Source organism: Typopeltis vanoorti, chromosome 24 (genome assembly GCF_054136105.1).
Source record: "Typopeltis vanoorti isolate ZY-2024b chromosome 24, IOZ_Tvanoo_1.0, whole genome shotgun sequence".
Lineage (NCBI taxonomy): Eukaryota > Metazoa > Arthropoda > Arachnida > Uropygi > Thelyphonidae > Typopeltis > Typopeltis vanoorti.
Window position 1 is genome coordinate 46,806,568 of NC_143572.1, and position 24,764 is coordinate 46,831,331.

The following is a 24,764-nucleotide window of genomic DNA, read 5'->3' on the forward strand; positions in this document are numbered from 1 at the left end:
CGGTGTTGTACTACCTTACCCCAGTCCTGATGATATTTTCAGATGCAAACTTTGTTCGCTCACACTTGGATAAAGGATTAAACTAAATTTATTATAGTCTAACCAAGTGAAAAATAAACTATCAACATCTGCATTTAGAACAGTTATTCTTTCATATTCATTCTTTCTTTTACTTGCAACATATCAATTGTCTTTAGCACGCAGAGCCAGTTTCCTTTCATACTCAAACTTTGCTTTCCATATGACAGTTATGACTATTCTAGCCTGCTGCTTAACAATTTTCATAATGGACATCATCCTTAGGCAAAGGGTATTCCTTCCACACCATCCTTTTCTTATGAATTTTTTGCTTAATAAAATTGCACATCCATTTGACTCCTATCCTATTTAAAAAGAAAGATTCTGGTATTGCAACCAGATGTTTATTAAGATAAATAAAAATAAACAAACCCTACAAGTTTAAAACACAAGAAATGACAAACAAACTCAAAATAGTCCATTCTATAATGTTATGGCCGTCTTACTGTTCATTAAATTAAAAAATCCGAATGCAGAATCTTAATTTAATGAAGAGTTAGACGGCCATAACATCATAGAATAGACTGTTTCGAGTAATTTCTCATTTCCTGTGTTTTAAACTTTTAGTTGCCTTTAACCACTGAAGATGTAGGTCAAACGACACACAAAACTTGTCGGGTTTGATTATTTTTATTTATTTTAATAAATATGCAGTCGCAATACCGGAATCTTTCTTTTGAACTGCTAAACCACAGAAACCTACAACATCCTACCCTATTTATTCTTTGAACTCTTGGGACACACTCTGATATATCATCATTTAAGTATTGTTTAAATGCTTCCCACGCACTGTCGATATTCTTCCCATTCATCAACCGTTCCCATTCCACTGAACTTAGTATACTCCTCAGTTGGTCAAAATTTTCTGCTTTGTACTTCAGCATATAACCTTTTCTGAATGGAACATTCATAAACTTAGTCAATTCCCAAGTGAGTACTGCATGATCACTGTCACCAACCGAGGCAGAGTAGTTACATCTTTAAATGAAACGCCCTCTGACACTATAATCAAATCTAACACTCTTTGACCTTGAGTTCTTTCTGTCACATGCTGCTTGAGGAAGTTGTCCTGCAACAGCTCAATAAATGCATTTTCATTCTTTTCATGAGATTCTACTGCTACCCAATCAATATTTGGATAATTAAAGTTTTCCATTACGATTACTCTTTTTGGACTCATCTTGTCTATTTGGTGATGCATTTCTTCATCACTAGCAACCAATCCACCAGGTCTGTAACAACACCCCACTAAGTAATTGATCTTGTTAGATTCCATCACACACCAGATGGCTTTAAACTCACTGCCACATGAAATACTGTTAGCAGTAGTAGTACTACAATCATAGGTCTTAATTCTAACTGGATTCAAGCCATCCGATATGATTATCAGCAAGCCCCCCCCCCCCTCCCAGTCTCTATCCTTCCCTAAACATAGTGTACCCTTTACACTCGATACCAGTTAGGTCTGATTCTGATAGCCAGGTCTCACTAAATTTATCATAAATTTATTGCAATATTAAACAATAAAATACAAGACTTAATTAAAGTTAAAATAACAGACAAAATGAAAGAAACAAAGCCCTGGATTACACAGGATTCAGACACTAACACTATGTAAAAATTAGAGATAAAGTGTATAAAAAGTTTAAAAGATACCCACACCATCAATATTATGAACACAGTTTCAAGTACTATAGAAATCTAATACACCATAAATTAAAAGAAAGTAAAATGAATACTACAGAAATGAATTCCTAAAATGCCAAGGAAACCCCCAGAAAACAATGGAAGTTTGTGAATAACTTAATCGGCAAAGATATACACAAACAAACCTTCCCCAAACTTAAAGATATCAATAGGAATAGAGAAAATGGAGACAAAGGATTAGCTGAAGAATTCAATAATCACTTTGCTACGGTCGGTGAAAGCATCCTGAAAAATGCTAAAACCACCCCCAAGAGAACTGATAACTCCATATATCTCTTCCCCACTTGTGAAAACAAAATCAAAATTGTTACTGCTAGCCTAAAAACAAAAACTTCAGGATTCAATGGTATTAATACTAGCATTATGAAAGAATGCCAAATGTACATTATGGAACCCCTAATGTACGTTTGTAACTTATCACTGATGACAGGCATGTTTCCATCAGATTTTAAAAAGGCTATAGTTGAGCCAATTTACAAAAAAAGAGAAACAAAAATAACTTGAAAAAGTTATTTCTGTTTCTCTTAAAATTACAGACCGATCTCCCTTCTATTAGTCTTTTTGAAAATATAAGAGAAATTGATAAAAATTAGACTCATGAAATTTTTGAACAAAAACAACATCTTTTCAAAGAATCAATTTGGGTTCAGTCAAATACTTTGAACATAAACATGCTTTACTGAATTTCATAAACAGTTTATACCTCCCTAGATGAATATAAACAAAACTAAAAATTAGCAGTATTTTTAGATATACACAAAGCTTTTGACACTATATAACATGAAATTTTAATAAAAAAATTAGAAGTCATAAGAATATGAGGTACTGCCCTAAACTGGTTCAAAAATTACTTCAATGATAGATCACAAATTGTAAAAATAAACAACATCTATATCAGCTCCAAAACAATAGACTGGTGTACCAGGATCTGTCTTAGGCCCAATTTTATTTAACATTTATATCAATGACTTCTGCAATCTTAAACTAAACAGTAAAATAAATACTTTTGCAGATGATACAGTACTAATTTTCTCTATGGACACAGCTGAACAAATGCAAGCCATTGTGAATGCCGATCTTTAAAAAGTAACAAATTTGTTCCTGTCATATAAATAAAGTCTGAATGTCTCAAAAACTAAATATTATTATTATTACGGAAAACTCCAAGGAGTTGACAGACTCATCGAGGGAGGCACTAACATCATGTCAAGAATAACTATTCGGCATTCACACAGTATCTATCATACCTCGCCTTGAACTCATTCACAGTCATGGCACCCACAACAGACTCTGGCAGCTTATTCCAATCATTCACCACTCTCCAAGTAAAAAACCTAGCTCTAACACCCTTGCTAACCACACTCTTGCCCAGCTTCCATGTATGGCCCCTAGTCCTCCCACCACCAGTCCTATTCTCAAAAATATCTTCTGAATTAATCCTATAGAAACCCTTCAAGTAATATGAATGTCTCAATCATATCACCCCTTTTCCACCTAGCAAACCAATTTCTGCAACCCACAAATCTTCAACCTATTCTCATAAGGTTCATTCCATAGATCTGCTATCATCTTGGTCACTTGTCTCTGGATCCCCTCCGCCTCCTCCCTATCAAGAAGAAACCCTGGCGCCCATATCTGGGCACAGTAGTCTAGATGGGGTCTTATCAAGGCTTGATACAGAGGAACAATAACCTGTTTGTCTCTGCTTGTTAAAGTATTTTTCAGCAACCAAGTGATTTGATGAGCTGATTTAGCCACTTTTGTGATGTGCCCCCTAAACTTTAACTCCCTATCCATCAACACTCCCAAATCCCTGGCCTCGTCAATCTCCTGGAGTATGGTTCCACCAATGTGATATGCTGCTGCTAATCTTTTCATTCCAAAATGCATAAACTTACACTTTACCACATTAAATTGACATCCATTCTGCTTAGCTCAGTCCTCCAAACTATCCAAATCATCTTATCATCTTGCAAAATTTTGACATCCTGTGCACTCATTATTACTCTACCCAACTTTGTATCATCAACAAACAAATGAACACTTCCTCTCAGATCCTTTCCTATATCGTTAATGAACAAATTGAAAAGTAGTGGTCCAAGAACAGAACCCTGAGGCATACCACTAGTCACAGGCCATCTTTTGGACTCTACTCCTGAATAAACCGCTCTCTGATATTTCTACATTAACCACCCTCCTATCCATCTCACCATCTTCATATGCTGCAGTTTACTGATTAGAATTCCATGTGGTATCCTGTCAAAGGGCTTAGCAAGGTCCAGTAGGATCACTGTTAACCCATTACCCTTATCCACTTCAGCCGTCACTGTGTTATAAAACGTGAGCAAGATACTGAGGCATGATATATTCTTCACAAAACCATGCTGTCCCCCATAGAGTATCCCGTTTTCATCTATACAATCCTGTATTTTTCTCTTGACTATTTTCTCCAAGACTTGACAACAATTCTTGATATGCTGATCGGTCGGTAATTTAAAACAGTAGTCTTGGAACCTCCTGCAGTGGAACTATTTTCCCCTCTTTCCACCCCCTCGGGACTAACCCAGACCCGAGACTCAAATTAAAGAAAATGGTCAAGGGCACTGACAATTCTTTAGCCGCTTCACGTATGACATGAGCTGGTATACCATCCAATCCCACAGATGTATCGACATTGAGGTTTTGTAATAGACTATTCATCTCCACGTCATTCACCACAATTCCCGTATAAGCTATTGGTTCATTCATTCCTGCAATGCCACCACCTGGATGATATACTCTTGCAAAGTGCATGCTCAGTAATTCAACTATATCAACTGATTCGGTTACCTCCCTACCATCGGTATTCTTTAAAATCATTCTGCTTGCAACACATCGAAAAAACTGTTTGGGATTCTCTTTAGCCTGCATGGCTAATGTTCTTTCAAAATCTGCTTTTGCTTTTCTTACCACACTCGTTACCCTTCTGGCCTGCGCTTTATACCATTCATGTGCCTGCCGGTCACCTTTCTCCTTAAATTCCCTCCAGTTGTTTCTTTTTTTGCAGCTCAAGCTTAATGGTGTTATTCATCCATTTAACCCCTACTTGATTTATTATTCGGACTCTAGGTATACAGTCAGCCATTGCCTCATGCAAATACTTCTTAACCGCCTTCCATGCACTGTCGACATCCAGCCCTTGCAAGTTTACATGCCATGGCACTGAACCAAACTCCTAAGCTTGTCATACTTACCAGCCCGATAATTTCACATGTACCCTGTCTTAATTGTAAATTCCACACCTTTAGTCACCTCCCAAGTCAAGACCCTATGATCACTCTCACCAATTGGTGGCAACGTGGTCATATTCGTTACAGCCAAATTCTCAGATGCAATTACTAGGTCAAACACTTTCTGACCCCTAGTATTTTCCATTACATGCTGTCGCAGATAGTTATCCCTTAATAACTGCATAAAATTCAATTCCTTCCTCCCATGTGTCCTCTCCTCCTTCCAATCAATGTTACCATAGTTGAAATCTCCCATAATAATTACCCTCCTTCCACTCATTTCTTCTATTTGCTTATGCATACTATCTTCACCATCTATTCCATCACCTGGTCTATAGCAGCACCCAACTGTATATTTTGTACAGCTAGCCTCAATCTAACACCAAATAGCCTCAATGTGCTCTTTTCTTTATCCTGCAGTTCCCCATCTATTCTCCTTGGCTGTAGCTCATCAGCTATCATCAATAACACTCCTCCCCCCATTTTATTCTCCCTGTCACTCCTGAACACACCATACCCCTCACATTCAATCCCACTAGGTTTGAATCTTCTGTCAGCCATGTTTCACTAATGCCAATAACCTGTGGCCTGGAAGTGCCAACCAAAGCCAAAAATTCTTCCTTCTTGTTCCTAATACTTCTGGTATTAGTATACATGAATTGCAGAAGTCCATTTGTCCCATCCCTATTTTGGTGCCTTATACTAACTATCCCATTCTGATTTGTTGTCCTTTGTACTCGCTCGGGCATATTACACACATTCATACACTCAACTGTCTCCCTAAAGTCTGCATATCTACTCCCCCCCCCCCCTTAATAAATCTAATTTCCCTGATTCTGCACTTCCACTTCATTCAACAACACCTTTTCAAGTCTCTGCACACCAAATCCATTTAAATGTAAACCATCCATCTTATATAAATCCTTTCGCCCATCGAACTCACTCCACACACCCACAAATTCCACACCACTCCTCCTGCATAATCCGCGCATAAAGTCATTAGCAATTTTGGCCCTCCTATACTCTTCACAGTCATAACGTGGCAACAGACTCATCATCCTAACACTCTCACTCTTCTCTTTTGCTACCTCAAGTAATTCCTTCAAATCCTCTCTCATAGCCATTTTGTCTCCTTTCAAATCATTCGTTCCTGCTACTACTATCAATTCTTTCACCCTCTGTTTTTGCATTCTAACTGACTTGCTTACATCCTTAACGTTTTGCATGATTGGAACTGCAGGACAAATTCAAATTACAATTGTGGAGAAATAGGAAAAGTCAATGTAATAACGTACTTGGGATTAAAAATTGATAGTAATTTAAGCTGGAAACACCATATTATCAATGTCGTAAATACAAGGGTGTTCTGAAACGTTCTGGGCCTAACAATGAAATAATGAATTTATAATTTCAAAATAAATGATGGTACAACATGACAAAATTTCATGCCGGCTGGGGCGTCGCCCGGTTAAACAAGGCCCCCGTTGTTTTCGCCAGGGAACCAGGGTGAACAGCAAAAAGTCAGCTACTGGAACAAATCTGAAAACAAACCCCAACTCAACATCACCAGAGTTAAAGATCGGTACTATCAACGTAAGAAGACTGAATGGCAAAGAAATGGAGCTAGCTGAGGAATTAGATAAGTACCAGATCCACATAATAGGGGTGACTGAAACAAAAAAGACCAAAACTGGTGAGATCTTTCTAAGCAATAAATACAAAATGTTATATTCAGGCAATGACAATCAAGGAAAAGAAGGAGTAGCCATAGTATTCAACACAAAATACGAGGCTAATCTTCTTGAATGGCAGTCAGTCTCAAGTAGAGTAATGTGGACAAATATGAGAATGGGGAACTGGACAATGAGACTTATTTGTGCCTATGGTGACACAGAAGGTTTTACTAAGGTAGAAGTGGAGGAATTTTTTGACGCTCTAGAAAAAGCAACTGACACAATGAAAAAGGAAAAGTTGGTCCTTGTTGGGGATCTAAATAGCAGAGTAGGAAATGATTGCGAGACATACAAAAATATTTTGGGAAAATTTGGAGAAAAGAGCAAAGCTAATAATAATGGCAAATATCTGTTGGATTTCTGCTCAGGACATGGACTGGTTATTACTAACACCATGTTCCAACATAAAAATGTGCACAAATTCACATGGAGAGAAGAGGCTAGGAATAAGAAAAGTCTCATTGACTATGTTATTGTTGATAGTGATGTCTTCTCCCTGGTGCAGGACACCAGAGTGTACAGAGGATTTGAAATTGGAAGTGATCACTATTTAGTCTTGAGCAGGATAAAATTGAATTTCATATTGAAAAGAATAACATGCAAGAAAGTTTTAAAGCGAATAAAAGTTGAGCAGCTCTCAGATGTGAACTATAGACTAAAATACAGAAAGATTATTGAAAATAAAATAAAAGAGTTTGAGAACAGGAATCAAACCTTGGAGATTCAGTGGAAAACTCTGAAGAAAACATTGATTGATTATGCCAGAGAGGCATGTGGTGAGGTTGTGTGCAAGGATAAAAAAATCAGAACTCCCTGGTGGACAGAGGAAGTTAAAGAGGCAGTGAAGGAAAAGAAGAAAGCATATCAAAAGTTCCTGGCAAATAAGTCAGCTTTTACTCTTACAGAATACAGAGACAAATGTAAGAAAGCTAAACTGTGTGTAAAACTAGCTAAACCAAAGTCATGGGAGGACTTTGGCAAGAATATAGAAAATAAATATCAAGAAGGTGGCAAAATATTCTGGAGGTTGTTGAAGAAGCTTAGGAATGGAGGAAAGAGTGCTGTAAAAGGAGCTAGAGTTGATAAAGGTGACATGAAAACAGGAGAAAAAGATATATCCTTGAAGTATGGAGTAATTACTTTGAAAAACTGCTAAATGAAACAAGCAGTGATGACAGCACAGTGATAAAAAAACACTGACCAGACATGCAGTAAGGAATACATATCCATACTTGAAGTAGAAAAAGCCATCAAAGGCTTGAAATGTGGCAGCAGGAGTAGATGATATTCGACCAGAAATGCTGAAGTATGGTGGTATAAAAGTCTTACAGTGGCTGCACTGCATAGTTCAGAAAGCCTGGACAGAGGGACGAATTCCCGATGATTGGAGTAGAGCTCTCATAGTACCCATATATAAAAGGGGAAATAAAACTGAATGTGAGAATTACAGAGGTATTTTCCTACTGAGTGTTCCTGGCAAGATCTATGCCAGTATACTTGAGAAACGGTTGAGAAGAATTGTGGAAGAAAAGCTTGGTGAAGAACAAGCTGGATTCAGGCCAAATAGAGGCTGTCAGGATCAGATCTTCACTTTACGACAAATAGTCGAGAAAGCATGGGAATATAACAAAGATCTGTATTTAAGTTTTGTCGATTTGGAAAAGGCATATGAGAAGGTGCCAAAAGAGAAGCTATTCAATACGCTGCAGTTATATGGTGTCAATGGGACATTATATCAAGCAATACTTAGTCTTTATTTGAGTTGTAAGTCAGCAGTTAGAATTGAAGGAAGTACACGAAGATGGTTTAATGTTAAATCTGGTGTCAGACAAGGATGTACATTATCCCCTCTGTTATTTATTATCTATATGGATCACATTATGAAGGAAAGTGGTATTAAACCTGATATCAAAATTGGAGATGTTAATGTCAGCTCTTTGCTTTATGCGGATGATGTTATACTTCTAAATAAATCCGCTACAAGTCTGCAAGATTCTCTGACTAAATTGAATAGCTGTTGTAATAGATATGGTATGAAGGTCAGCAATAAAAAGACAAATACAATGAAAATAGGCAGAATCATTGAAAATGTCAACTGTGTTGTGAATGGAGAACCTGTGGAACAAGCAAAACATTTCAGCTACTTAGGCACAATTTTTACTGAAGATGGTAAATTAAATATAGAAATAGACAACAGAATCAGCAAAGCTGGTATGGTGGGAAGTCAATTGAATAAATTCATATGGAATAAGAGAGAAATTAGTCGGAACACTAAATTAGCTATATACAAGACAGTGTTCAAACCAGTTTTAACTTATGGATCTGAGAGCTGGGTCAGAAGTAAAACACTTGACCAAAGACTAGAGACCGCAGATATGAGAGTCCTGAGAAAGATTAGAGGCGTGAACTGATGGCATCAATGGCAATATCATATTAAAAATGAGGATATTAGGAAAGAACTTGACATTGTCAGCATCCAGGAATGCATTAGCAGAGCTAATCTCAGGTGGTATGGTCACTTAAATAGAATGGGAGAGGAAAGATTAGCAAAACAAGTGTTCTCTGCCAGGTTGGCAGGAAAACGACCCAGAGGAAGACCAAGATATAGGTGGATTGATACGGTACAAAGTACCTTAGACGATAGAAATATAAGATCTGATAATGTTGGAGTCTTGACAAGTAACAGACTGATTTGGAGGAAAATTGTAGATAGGAAGTTAGTAATGATGTAATTTTTTCATGTAGTACTGTCATATCCTATACACCCTTTGAGGGTACATAGCAGGAATTTGATGATGATGATGATGATAATTTCAAAATTATTTTTATTTTTCGACATAATCTCCCTTAAGACTAATACATTTATTCCAGCGATGCTCCAGCACCATTATCCTGTCCCTGTAGTGGTTCTCAGCAAGATCTGCAAAATACCCCTCTATGCAATCAGCTCATGATTCGAAGACAAATGCTGACCAGTGAGGAAGAGTTTTAGTTTTGGGAAGAGATAGAAGTCAGAGGGAGCCAAATCTGGGGAATAGGGTGGATATTCCAACAATTCATAGTGCAGATCCATTAATTTTCCCATTGCCAAAATACCTTTGTGGGCAGGTACATTGTCCTGATGAAAGATGATTTTTTTCCTTCTGCAAACTGGGTCTTTTCTCACAAATTTTTTCATCTAGTCTAATTAAAAGATCGGAATAATATCCCCCAGTTACTGTTTTACCCTTTTCAAGATAATTAATAAACAAAATGCCTTTAACATCCCAAAACACCGATGCCATGACCTTGTCTGCTGATGGAACAGACTTTGTCTTCTTTGGTGCAGAACAACCGGCTTATGTCCACTGTTTTGACTATTGTTTGGATTCTGGTGTGTAATAGGTGAATCACAATTCTCATACATAGTAATAAATCGATGCACAAAATCAGTTTTATTCTTGTTAAAATGCTACAGATTTTCATGAGAGTGCATTTTTGATCTGCTGTGAGTAAGTGCAGCACCCATCTTGCGCAAAGCGTTTTCATTTGCAATTCTTCATGCAAAATATATCCTTTTGAAAAGCCTATAGTCTCAGCAATTTCATGCACTTTGACTTGCCAGTCATCCAATACCATATCGTGCACTTGATCAATGATTTCTGGTGTTGTTACACTTTTTGGACGTCCTTCACGTGGATCATCTTCAAGTTTAGTATGGCCACGTTTAAACTTGGCAGTCCATTTCTTAATTGTCGAAAACGAAGAAGAAGAGTGCCCATAAAGATGTACCAACTTAGAAAAAAAAATCTCGTCGATAGTGTTGCCATCTATGGTCGAGGCCGAGAACTTTTAAGACCACCCTCGTATTTAACTACTTTGTCTAATTTTTGTTCCTAATTAATGTTATGCAACTTTCTTTATACATATTAGCATGTTTCCTGTGATTTTATTATATTATAGGAATGTACGTGTGTGTATATAATGATAATGCATGTTGTAACCTGGGCGAACTGTTGCTCTTAGATTACACATGACTGTCAAAATTTTGTACTAGAATATGAAGCTTACAATAAATAGTCACAAAATTGATGCAGTTCATAATTCTTGGAAAGCCTAAAATGTAAGATCTAAAAACACTGCAGACCTGACAAATACGAGATAATTTTGGGAGCTAATAATAATTTGAAATTAATATGTAGTATTATCATATTATCTCATACACTTCTTGAGGGTAATAGGCAACAGTAATGATAATAGTAATGATTTCTTGGTCTACTTTTATTTAACTTAGCTTTACTGTATTAAGACCTGCTGACTTACTTGCAGGGAAATTTCAATACAATCTCTTCTTTTCCAGGTATGACCTTTTAAATTTGAGTTCATCCTGAAGTTCTGATTATTCTATCCTTGGAAAAAAATTTCATTGTTCACCTCCTTGGTTGAAACAATTAATCAATCCCCCCCCCCCGCCAAATGCAGCCGTATCAATGTTTGGTTCTTGATTACAAATTCACTAACTTTTCCAATAATATTTGTATTTTATTTATTTATTTATTATTATTTTTGTGATATCTACACATGAAAGGTTATAAACATAATGGTAACTTAGCACCATGAGTCGATGAACAATTTATTTATTTATTTTGACAGAAACCTGGCCTGGTTGGCCGAGTGGATAGCGTATCTGCTCTCTGGCCAAAAGGCTGCAGGTTCAAATCCTGCTGTGGACATGGATATTTGTGATTGTCTGTGGAATACCAGTGGTGGTCGGCAGAAGATGGCATTGGTGTAGTTGCGGTCAGTTGGTGATTGAATGGTGGAGATGGAGTTGTAGAGCAGGTGCCGCTCTCAATCAGTCCTTGGACTCCCTGGAGGAGTCCTAGGACTCATATAATAATAATAAAAATAAAACTCTGAGCCTGTGTAGCTCAGTAGATGTGGCGTTTGCACACCACGGTGCTTGGCTGCACGAAGGAAGACTTGGTTTCGAGTCTAGTTGGCGACTAGAGGAAATTTTTCTAAGCCTTTTTTCGACCGGTTCCCGAGTTAGTCGATCTCTGACATGGGCAAACGGGTTTTTTTCTCCCGGAAACTCAAGAAAATCGACCACAGAACCCACATTATTTCAGACATTAAATACAAGTGTTAGGGTTAGGGACCACGAGATGGCGGCACCTGTAGAGCCATCTCTCTTCAGCCCTATCTAACTTTTTGGAGACTGAGTGGGCAGTTCTATCTCTGATTGGGTACCAGTGGAGATTGAACTGCCCACTCAGTCTCCAAAAAGTTAGATAGGGCTAAAAACAGCCTCGCCTACTCCCTGTATGGAAATAAAAAGGCGTTAGCTGATTTTTTTTTTTTTTTTTTTTTTTATAAAACTCTACACTAGAATCCAAACACGGAACTTTTTCAAGCTGGTGCAGGACTCTCATAAGCAGAGCAATGATCTCACACAGTGAAGGAATTTATCTCTTGCCTGAAGGAATTCATAAACATCCATGTCTATAGTGAGATTCAAATAAGCTGGATGGAGAGCAGGTACACTAACCACTCAAGCCATTAAACATGAATTTGAGCTACAGTTCATTCCTGAAAGGTGCTCGACTTTGACTGTTTTTAAAACTTTTCTATATAGCTTCCTTTTTAAGGAGATATTTATTTTTATGGTGGTCTATAAAAATGACGTCATCACAAAAATGAAAGCCATCTTAACCAGCCATCAACTGCAAACATTGAGTTTTCATATTACATGACCAATTCATGTTAGCATAGTGTGTACTCTACTAGAGATTGCTGAAGATATTCTCTTCATCTGTTTTTGGAAGGAATGGGCAATCCATGTGGATAAAATTTTTTCCTCTTGCTCTCTCTCTGACTGCATGAATGCAAACACTCACTGCAAACTGAAAACAGGAGATTATAGTCTCTTGTTTTCAGCCATGCATTATATTCAAAACATTTTGTTCTTTGCCTTTTCTCCAGAACTTGCAAACTCAAGCAACATTTTATCTCCCTATATTAATATATTCAATTTGTATTACTATTATCTCTAATAAATGTCATTTACTTGAGATGAATCTGACTGCCCATTGAGAGACCATGCACTTTCAATAGACCCATTTATTTGAAGCCTGAAGCAGCATGACAATGTTCCATGTTTGATCTCTGAAGCAGTTTCCAGACAATGTAAAAAATAGAATTTAAAAAAAAATTAAATAAAAAAAAATATTTGGTTCACTCAGAGTATTAAGTACTATACATTTACAAGCTATCATGGGTGGGAATAACAAAAACACTTGTACAAACTAGCAAATTCAAAATGCTGATATTATGTATGTAAATGTTTCACATAATACAAAAGTTCCCACATAAGTAAATGAAAAATAAAGTACCTATGTATATACAAAACTTTTACATTATTATTATTTTTATTATTTAATAATAATAAAAATAATAAGCCTCAGTGACACAGAGGAAGGCCACATATCACCCGTACCAGCTGTCATACCTTTTCTCAAATTCATTTACACTACCTGCACTCACCACCTCCAATGCAGTCATGAGTTTCTACCCTAACTAGATTAAAATCATACAATATCATTAGCAGCAACACCATCCACTCCTATTTATTCTTCCTAAAAATACTATACCCTTCACATTCGATACCAGTTAGTATGTCTGCCTCTGATGACTTGATCTCATCTACAATTCTGATGCCTCAACATATTCACCAAGCCCACAAACTATCCCTTTATTTCTAATATATAGATATAATAAATTACCTGTATGCTTTTTTGTATACCCACTTCTTACATATGGGGAAGGGGGATCTGGAAAGTTCTAATAAACACCTAGAACAAAAATGATATTAAAGCAACTGATATAACCATAAGAAAGAACATACTAGTTCTTTCTTATGTTATCAGTTGCTTTAATATCATTTTTGTTCTAGGTGTTCATCAGAACTTTCCAGACCCCCCCCGGCTGAGGATACAGTAAAGTTGCCTAAGCCACAAAATAAAAAGAGTGTTCCATGATAAATGAATGTTTTCATTAAATTTTCTGCCTAGATAATGATAGAACAGACAATGGTATTTACTGATAATTATATAAAAAAGACATTATTATTAGTATTGATTTTCCATCAATGTATATACACATCATTAAAAACAAAACGAAACTGTATTCATAAATTATAAATTCAACACACAAAAACTGGTAAGCTATATATAGGATACCCCCCCCTTCCCCCTCCTAATATAGGGAAACTGCCATTGCTAACATACCTTATACATAACTACAGTCATAGCCTGGTTGGCCTAGTGGTTAGTGCATCTGCTCTCCAGCCAAAAGGCTGCAGGTTTGAATCCTGCCTTGGGCATGGATGTTTGTGATTGTCTGTGAAAATACTAGTGGTGGTGGGCAGTAGATGGCGATGGTGTAGATGATGTGGTTTGCTGTAGTGGTGGAGATGGAGAGTTCTAGAGTAGGTGCATTCCCTCGATGAGTCTTTGGACTCTCTGGAGGTGTCAGGTAATAATAATAGTCTTGTTAATAACTACACTTTAGAAGAGAGAGAGATAGAGAGAGAGAGAAAATAAAGACTAGGATTTCTAAAAGTACAAACTAAATATCTCTGTTTCTGATAACAAAGGAAAAATTGTAAATAGTTTAATTACTTATAAGCTCCACAATAGCGATCTGTGTTCTTCTTTCTAGTTTTTCTAACTTTTTAGCCACATCTCTTTTTAGGTCCCAGTCTGGTTTACGTGGTGCTAAAGTTGCAAGATCCTGTAACAAAAACAATCAAACTCTGTAAACTGCAGCATGAAATTACTTTCATATTATTAGTATAAAAAGGTACACACAATTGTAATAATTTATACAATGGATGGATATCGCATGCATACTCCTTGTTTAACAGTGCAGAACATGTCTGTACAAGTTTAGGTGATTTAGCCACAGTCTGCTGAACGTGGTGAGCTAACAAAACTAAATGTGTTTTTTTTAGAGAAATTTTTGTTTTAAAAGAAAGGAGTAATTTGGTTACTTTAAAACTGACAAAACAGCTAGTGAAATAATAATTTGTGAAAAGAGTATATATGTATGTATGTATATATATATATATATATATATATATATATATATATATATATATATATATATATATATATAGAGAGAGAGAGAGAGAGAGAGAGAGAGAGAGAGAGAGAGGAAGAAAACTTCAAAGATAGAACATAAGCACATTTCAATCAAAAAAGTGCATGCTGCATCTGTTAACAGTGAAGCAACAACAACAATCAAAAAAAAAAAAAACATCTTTGCAGTCTTTTGATTTCTTTCAATATGCACATTTATTGACATAACAAAAAAAATTAAAAACAAATAAAGAAATGAGAGATCACAAAAAAAGTGCATTTCATAATAGTATTCTTGTATAGCAACATCATGGGGCCTAAAACTGTTCCATTGATATATGTACTGTAGACATAAAATATAATTTTATCCATTTTCCCAATATGAGATGACATTTTTAATTTTTTAGTCCGTGCGGTTAGCCTAGTGGCTATGCACTTCGCAACCATATGCCTGGGGAAGGAGTGTCCTAGGTTCGATTCCCGTTGGTGACGTGAGGAGCTGAAGGATCTTCCTCAGCCATAGCCAAGTTAGCCAGTCTTGGGCGTGGACAGCAGGGTTTTTTCCCCAGTTTATTCTGGGGTTTTTCATCCCGCAAAGCAGGCAAACTGGCCTTGAGAACTCAACACTACAGGCCATAGGATACACCGGGGCATAAGGCTGACCACCTCATCCTGTAAATGGAGTGAGGTCCGATGATCAATGGACCCTCGACACCGCAAGGTAAAAGAGGGTATAAGGAAGATGAGATGAGATTGATGAGATGGAATCAATGTTTCCAATGGAATTTTGTAAACATATAGTACATTAGTAATGTGGACAGGCTAAGTCTTTGGTTCTTTATTATTATTATTAATGCATCTTCAGTGAGTTCAAGGATTCACTGAGAGAAAGGGCACATGTGAATACTCATATTTAAATATCTATCATATCTCACTTTGAACACATTTATTTAACTCACAACATTTAATCGTAGCCTCAATCCTTTCCAGAAATGATGCCAAGTCCTACATAAACCTGTCTAATAAGCTTCAAATTCTCATTTGTATCTATACTGTAAGTCCCCTTTGAAGAAAATATTCCTTTAGTGTGCCTTTTGTACAATTCCATAAGCCAGTTCTTTCTCACTGCTGAATCTTTTTAACTGTTTCCCCATTTCCTCGGAATTCAGTTAGCCATATTTGCACATAGCAATCCAGATACGGTTTTATCAAAGCCATGCAAAGTGGTACAATAACATCCCTATTCCTATAAGTCAATGTACAATTTAACAGTGGCTATATGAAGTAGTGGCTTACCCACATTATCTTAAACTTTAGCTCACTATCCACAATAATCCTTCAAATTTTTAACTTCACTGACTACTTTCAACAAATTTCCATTAATATTCTGCCTGTAATATCCTCCATCCAAAATGCATAATTTTACAATTAGCAACATCAAACTGAAATTCATTGACAATTACCCATATAACCAATTTTTCAAATCAGCCTGCAAGAATTCTGTATTGATTACATTTCTTATCACTTGCCTGAACTTAGCATCATAGGCAAATAATTGAATATCACACTTAAGACTCTCCAAAAATCATTAATATACCTGTTAGACAACAAATGTTCAAGTTGAGAATTCTGTGGAGAATTCTTATCATCCTCCACTTCAACCAATTCAGCACACCACTTTCTGATAAATATCGGTGAGCCCTCCAATCCACATCACACATTTATTTTGCAAACTCACCCCTTTTAAAATGGTGTTATCATCATCTCCAATGTGGAATACTGAGAGAAAGGGCTCAATGTCACAATGACTTGACAAAGCATCATTGAACATCCATTTAGGTTATTTAACTCTGCTATTACAGAAATCAGCAGATTGCTAAAAGCAGGATGGATCTACCTTTAAAAGAACCATGCTGTCCACCACAGAAGATCCTAGTGTTGTCTACCAACCTTTCCAATAACTAGATAACTACACCAAAAATACTAATTAGTCAATAAACAATTCACTTCATCAGTCTTTGCTCCATCCTTGCATAATGAAATTATCTTGCCCTCCTTCCATTCATCAGGTGTCTTTATATTTTTGATTTCTTTTTTTACATAATCCAGAGACCCTGATATAGAGACTAAACATGGAACTTTTTCAAGATACTTCAGACCTCCAATAAGTGGGGGATGGCAGTTGTCTCACATCACACAATCAAATTCATCTCCCACCTAAAATACATTCACAAACATGCAAGTAGTATGATTTAAACCCATGATCCTTTTGGTTGGAGAGCAGAAATACTATCCACTGGATCAACCATGCCAGATTTGATTATAAACAAACTGAGTTGAGTACACACATACCAAATTTCATTTTAATTCATTCAACTCATAATTTCAGTTGATCTGGTTAAAACAAATTAAGTTCATTGCCTTACCCATTCAGAGACAATATATAACTTGCATACAGATGAACTGACAAAATGAAAACAGGTACTTATGCGCCTAAAAACATTATAATAGCTGATAAGACATGCATTATGGATGTTGTGGCAAAAGAAATCAATAGCTATTACAGTGGAAAAGTCAATTATCTCCAAGACCATATAGGTATAGCAAGTAACTGCTGAAAAGACCAAAGCCATGTTAAAGAGAGAGTGAAATCAGAGACAAGTGAAACATGCATCCAATCACCCAGATATCTGGATGACCAGACGTGTGTGTGTATCTGCAGAAATCCAGAGTCGGCCTGATTAGTGACATTGACATACAGTAAATCAATCACCTCCTTATCTTTACTTGATCGTGTCTTTCTCATTATGATAGCAAATTTCTGGATATTTTCAATTTTTTTTTCCAATGTATCCCTTGAATTTCAGTTCCTATATCAGAAATAAACATGATATTACTACATAATGAATGAAGTTTCATGCTGGCTGGGAGGTACTACCCAGTTCAACAAGGAAAATGTTGTTGTTTTTTCAGAGAACTAAGGCATGCAGTGGAAAGTATGTCAGCTATTGGAACAAACATAATCAGAAGAAATGAAGACAGGTACCATCAACATAAGGAGAATCAACAGAAAGAAATTAAACTGGCAGAAAAACTAAAAATACCATGTGGATATAACCAGTACTGGACCAAGATAATTTCGCACACCAAGCAGACTTCATGTGTGATGCCCCTAAGTTTTTTTTTTTTTTTTTATACTTAAGTACTTTCTAATTGTAAGTACTTTTTCAAATGACTAATAATTTCATAACTTCATTATTTTTACTTATCATTTTTATTCACTAAGATATACTACATAAAAAAGAAACACATAAAAATGATTACAAACAAAAATTATTGATTTTACACTGTCATTTTAATTTAATCAATTATAATTTTGATATATTTTTTTCTTGATTTTAAATCTGCAAAAGCTTTTATTCTTTCACTAATGTCTATTTTCTGAGCAACAGCATTTTCAACAGATACCACAGCTAAAGAATTTAATCTCTCACTCCCCATTATCGATCACAAATATGTTATGATAAGTTTTAATTTGCTAAAACTTCTTTTAGCTGTTGCTACTGTTATAGTTGTCAGCAAAATTCTCAATGTGATTCACCTATTTGGAACTATATTCTACAAACTGCTTGCTTTTAAAAATTGTAAAATATCTAACGGCGAACTGATGTTTTCCGGAAGTAAACTGTCATTTTTGAATTTGAAATTTGCAAATTGAATGTTTCTTCTTCTATTGAAATGTTAATTGAAGTAGAACCAGATGAATTTGTTGGTTTTAGAAAGTTAGATAAATATTTTGAACTTTTAGAAATAGATTTTTCTCTTTCTAAATTTCCTATTACAGTTTTCAACAGAAGATAATGAATTATTTTATGTTCTTTCAATATTTGCATCATCTTGGAGCAGAAGAAAGTATAGTAATGCTTCCATTGCCAGGTAATTACTTTTGGAAGGAGCACAGGCTTCAAGGCTCTAGTGCCAGTCTTAGTTTTGGTGCCCTGGGTGAGTGCCTGGTCAGCCTGCCCCTTAATCCAGCACTGGATATAACTAATGTTACTGAAACAAAGAAGACAAAAAACAGGTGAGATCCTGATAAATAATAAATACAGGATGTTACATTTGGCAATAATGATCAGGGAAAAAAAGGGATAGCAACAGCATTCAACATCAAACACTAAGATAAACTTCTTGACTGGCAGCAATTTCAAGTGGTTATATGAGCAATTTTAAAATAAGGAATTGGACATTGAAAATTATTTGTACCTATGGTTCCACAGAAAATTATACAAAGAAAAAAGTGGAGGAATTCGCTGAATCATTAGAGAAAGAGGATGACAAAGAAAATGGAAAAGCTGGTCCTTGTTGGATGTTCAAACAGCTGAATAGGAAAGGAATCATAGGCATACAGACATGTTTTAGGAAAATTTGGAGAAAAGGGCAAAACGAATAATAATGGTAAGTTCCTACTGAATTTCTGTTCAGTGGTATATGTTGAAGTATAGTATAAGTAATAACTAGTCCATGCACACAAATTCACATAGAGAGAAGATACAAGAAAAAAAAAAGTCTTATTGATATTGACTTACCTCCCTTCTATATATTGCACAGCATCATTTACACCAGTATGATATATGATGATAAAGTGCTCATTCAATAATTCTATTATATCCTTTGCAGCTGTTACTCTGCTGGCATGACTATCCACCAATGTCAACCTGGCATAATGATTCTTTCTCTTGCTTACCATATAGCAGAAAAATTCCCTTGAGTTAACCCTAGCCTGACCAGCCAAGGTTAACTGAAGTACTCCACCTTTTCTTTCTTTACCATACTTGTCACTTTTCTAGCCTGCACTTTATACTCTTCATGGATCTAATCATCATAGCGCAAAAAAGATTTTATGAACTGTCTTGTGCTTCCTCCACAGCATTTCTTTCCCAGCACAACTTGCTTGATTTCACTGTTCATCCATTTCACTCCTACTCTATTTACTTGCTTAACCCTTGGTATGCAAGTTATACACTGCTTTTGTCAGATACTGCCTTGTGAGTTTGTTAACATCTTTTTCGCTCAGCTCATTTACCCAACATACTGATGCTAACTGACTACAGAGTTTCCTATAATCGCCTGCTTTATACTCCTACACAAGGCCATATCCATGAGTGTGCGAACTGTGTGGTGGCACAGGGCCCCGCAAAGCACAAAAATTTGAAAAAAGAAAATCAATTAATTTTTTAAATTATCATATAAATTAATATTGTATCATCATCATCATCATCAAATTCCTGCCATGTACCCTCAAGGGGTGTACAGGATATGACAGTACTACATGAAAAAACTACATCATTACTAACTTCCTATCTACAATTTTCCTCCAAATCAGTCTGTTACTTGTCAAGACTCCAACATTATCAGATCTTATATTTCTATCGTCTAAGGCACTTTGTACCGTATCAATCCACCTATATCTTGGTCTTCCTCTGGGTCGTTTTCCTGCTAACCTGGCAGAGAACACTTGTTTTGCTAATCTTTCCTCTCCCATTCTATTTAAGTGACCATACCATCTGAGATTAGCTCTGCTAACGCATTCCTGGATGCTGACAGTGTCAAGTTCTTTCCCAATATCCTCATTTTTAATATGATATTGCCATTGATGCCATCTGTTCACACCTCTAATCTTTCTCAGGACTCTCATATCTGCAGTCTCTAGTCTTTGGTCAAGTGTTTTACTTCTGACCCAGCTCTCAGATCCATAAGTTAAAATTGGTTTGAACACAGTCTTGTATACAGCTAATTTAGTGTTCCGACTAATTTCTTTCTTATTCCATATGAATTTATTCAATTGACTTCCCACGATACCAGCTTTGCTGATTCTGTTGTCTATTTCTATATTTAGTTTACCATCTTCAGTAAAAATTGTGCCTAAGTAGCTGAAATGTTTTACTTGTTCCACAGGTTCTCCATTCACAACACAGTTGACATTTTCAATGATTCTGCCTATTTTCATTGTCTTTGTCTTTTTATTGCTGACCTTCATACCATATCTATTACAACAGCTATTCAATTTAGTCAGAGAATCTTGCAGACTTGTAGCGGATTTATTTAGAAGTATAACATCATCCGCATAAAGCAAAGAGCTGACATTAACATCTCCAATTTTGATATCAGGTTTAATACCACATTCCTTCATAATGTGATCCATATAGATAATGAATAACAGAGGGGATAATGTACATCCTTGTCTCACACCAGATTTAACATTAAACCATCTTCCTGTACTTCCTTCAATTCTAACTGCTGACTCACAACTCAAATAAAGACTAAGTATTGCTTGATATAATGCCCCATTGACACCATATAACTGCAGCGTATTGAATAGCTTCTCTCTTGGCACCTTGTCATATGCCTTTTCCAAATCGACAAAACTTAAATACAGATCTTTGTTATATTCCCATGCTTTCTCGACTATTTGTCGTAAAGTGAAGATCTGATCCTGACAGCCTCTATTTGGCCTGAATCCAGCTTGTTCTTCACCAAGCTTTTCTTCCACAATTCTTCTCAACCGTTTCTCAAGTATACTTGCATAGATCTTGCCAGGAACACTCAGTAGGGAAATACCTCTGTAATTCTCACATTCAGTTTTATTTCCCTTTTTATATATGGGTACTATGAGAGCTCTATTCCAATCATCGGGAATTCGTCCCTCTGTCCAGGCTTTCTGAACTATGCAGTGCAGCCACTGTAAGACTCTTATACCACCATACTTCAGCATTTCTGGTCGAATATCATCTACTCCTGCTGCCTTTCCACATTTCAAGCCTTTGATGGCTTTTTCTACTTCAAGTATGGATATGTATTCCTGACTGCATGCCTGGTCAGTGTTTTTTATCACTGTGATGTCATCACTGCTTGTTTCATTTAGCAGTTTTTCAAAGTAATTACTCCATACTTCAAGGATATCTTTTTCTCCTGTTTTCATTTCACCTTTATCATCTCTAATTCCTTTTACAGCACTCTTTCCTCCATTCCTAAGCTTCTTCAACAACTTCCAGAATATTTTGCCACCTTCTTGATATTTATTTTCTATATTCTTGCCAAAGTCCTCCCATGACTTTTGTTTAGCTAGTTTTACACACTGTTTAGCTTTCTTACATTTGTCTCTGTATTCTGTAAGAGTAAAAGCTGACTTATTTGCCAGGAACTTTTGATATGCTTTCTTCTTTTCCTTCACTGCTTCTTTAACTTCCTGTGTCCACCAGGAGGTTCTGATTTTTCTATCCTTACAGACAACCTCACCACATGCCTCTCTGGCAGAATCAATCAATGTTTCCTTCAGAGTTTGCCACTGAATCTCCAAGGTTTGATTCCTGTTCTCAAACTCTTTCATTTTCTTTTCAATAATATTTCTGTATTTTAGTCTACAGTTTACATCTGAGAGCTGCTCAACTTTTATTCGCTTTAAAACTTTCTTATATGTTATTCTTTTCAATATGAAATTCAATTTTATCCTGTTCAAGACTAAATAGTGATCACTTCCAATTTCAAATCCTCTGTACACTCTGGTGTCCTGCACCAGGGAGAAAACATCACTATCAACAATAACATAGTCAATGAGACTTTTCTTATTCCTAGCCTCTTCTCTCCATGTGAATTTGTGCACATTTTTATGTTGGAACATGGTGTTAGTAATAACCAGTCCATGTCCTGAGCAGAAATCCAACAGATATTTGCCATTATTATTAGCTTTGCTCTTTTCTCCAAATTTTCCCAAAATATTTTTGTATGTCTCACAATCATTTCCTACTCTACTATTTAGATCCCCAACAAGGACCAACTTTTCCTTTTTCATTGTGTCAGTTGCTTTTTCTAAAGCCTCAAAAAATTCCTCCACTTCTACCTTAGTAGAACCTTCTGTGGGACCATAGGCACAAATAAGTCTCATTGTCCAGTTCCCCATTCTCATATTTGCCCACATTACTCTACTTGAGACTGACTGCCATTCAAGAAGATTAGCCTCGTATTTTGTGTTGAATACTATGGCTACACCTTCTTTTCCTTGATTGTTATTGCCTGAATATAACATTTTGTATTTATTGCTCAGAAAGATCTCACCAGTTTTGGTCTTTTTTGTTTCAGTCACCCCTATTATGTCGATCTGGTACTTATCTAATTCCTCAGCTAGCTCCATTTCTTTGCCATTCAGGCTTCTTACGTAATATATAAAATTAATATAGTATAATATTGTATATTATATAAAAAATATTATTATCTAGAAAAATATGTGTATATAATTTTACAACCAACTATTGTTGTTATAGTAATTAAAATCAGATCGTAGCGCAAAAAAGGTAGTATTTGTAACTACTCTAAAATATATAACAATATCGTACAACATAGTGCTAAATAGGGAAAAGTGCATTTTAAAACAGGTGTTTTTAATAATTTTAAGGAGTTTTTTGATTTTAATTTATGATTTTATGAATTTATCATTCTATATTCCTGTAATTAAAGTCTCCCATCAGAATCACCTTTTTATGTGACCAACTAATTTGTTTAAACATTTCACAATCAGTATTCTCTGCATTCCCTGGCCTATAACAGCATCCTATCAGATATACTAACCTGTTTATTTCAACTTCACACCATACAGATTCAAAATCTGTGCATGCACTATCAACTTTCACACTTTGTGGACACAATTCCTATGTAATCATTAACAGCACTCCCCTCCCCGCTTTTCACATTAATATCTTTCTGGAAAATTATATATCCTTTATTTTTATTCCTAACGTGACATCCTTCTCAGATAACCAAGTTTCACATATTACAATTCAAGAACGGTCAACGAGTTCAAGGATATGATAGACTTTGTGTTTCCTAAGGACCTCCCATGATGAGTCTCTTGACTCCATGGAGGCCTGAATAATAATAATAATACAATTATCCGTGGGCATACTGACTCAATCAATGCAACAAACTCAGCTCTCTTCTCAAATACTCCATATGTTTGTGTACAAACATAACAATCCTGTGTTTGAAGCCATTCTACCAGCACTAACATTTTCTATTCTAGCTGCTATACCACAGCTTTCTCTTCGGTCTGACCACTCCCATTTCCCTAATCCTGACTCTGATTTCCATTCCTACCTGTCTCATCCTCACCTTTATGCATTTCATCATCTTGTGTTGCTGCAACAACATCTTCAACATCATATCCATCTTCCCCCTGTTATACAATCCATTTAGTTGTGCTTTCCTGCTTCACAAGTAGACTGATCATTTACTACATTAACTTCTTGACTCTGTGCCTTCTCAGAAAACAATAGCCTTTCTAAATGCTCAACACCAAACCCATTCAAATGCAATCCATCAACTTTAAACTATTGCAATTTCTCTTCAAATTCACTCCACAGATTTACAAATTGAATCTCCTTTGCCTCACACAACTCAGACACCTTACTATTCATTACTCTGCTCTCCTTCTCAATTTGCTGTTGTCATATCTGGGCAACATGCCTATGACTTTCCCAACAACACTATTCTTCTTTACTTATTATTATTACTATGGGCGACTCCAAGGAGTCCTTAGACTCATCAAGGGAGGCCTTAAACATCATGTCCACACAACTATTCAACATTCTCACAGAATCTATCATACCTTGCCTTGAACTCATTCACTGTCATAGCACCCACAACGGACTCTGGCAGCTTATTCCACTCATTTACCACTCTAAAAGTAAAGAACCCAGCTCTAACACCATTACTAACCACACTCTAGCCCAGCTTCCATAGATGTCCCCTAGTCCTCTCACCAACTCAGCTCTCTTGTCTCAAATACTCCTTATGTTTGTGTACAA

At 36.1% G+C, this 24,764-nt stretch overlaps 1 protein-coding gene across 1 annotated transcript in view; it reads right to left on the bottom strand.

The window, feature by feature from the left end:
• The window catches only part of LOC150093160 (coiled-coil domain-containing protein 12), a 54,353-nt gene that overhangs the window by 9,120 nt on the left and 20,469 nt on the right, over positions 1-24,764 (bottom strand). The window contains exon 4 of the mRNA XM_090413871.1: positions 14,449-14,560. Coding sequence (XP_090269997.1) covers positions 14,449-14,560 — 112 coding nt within the window. The remainder of the gene's footprint in view (positions 1-14,448; positions 14,561-24,764) is intronic.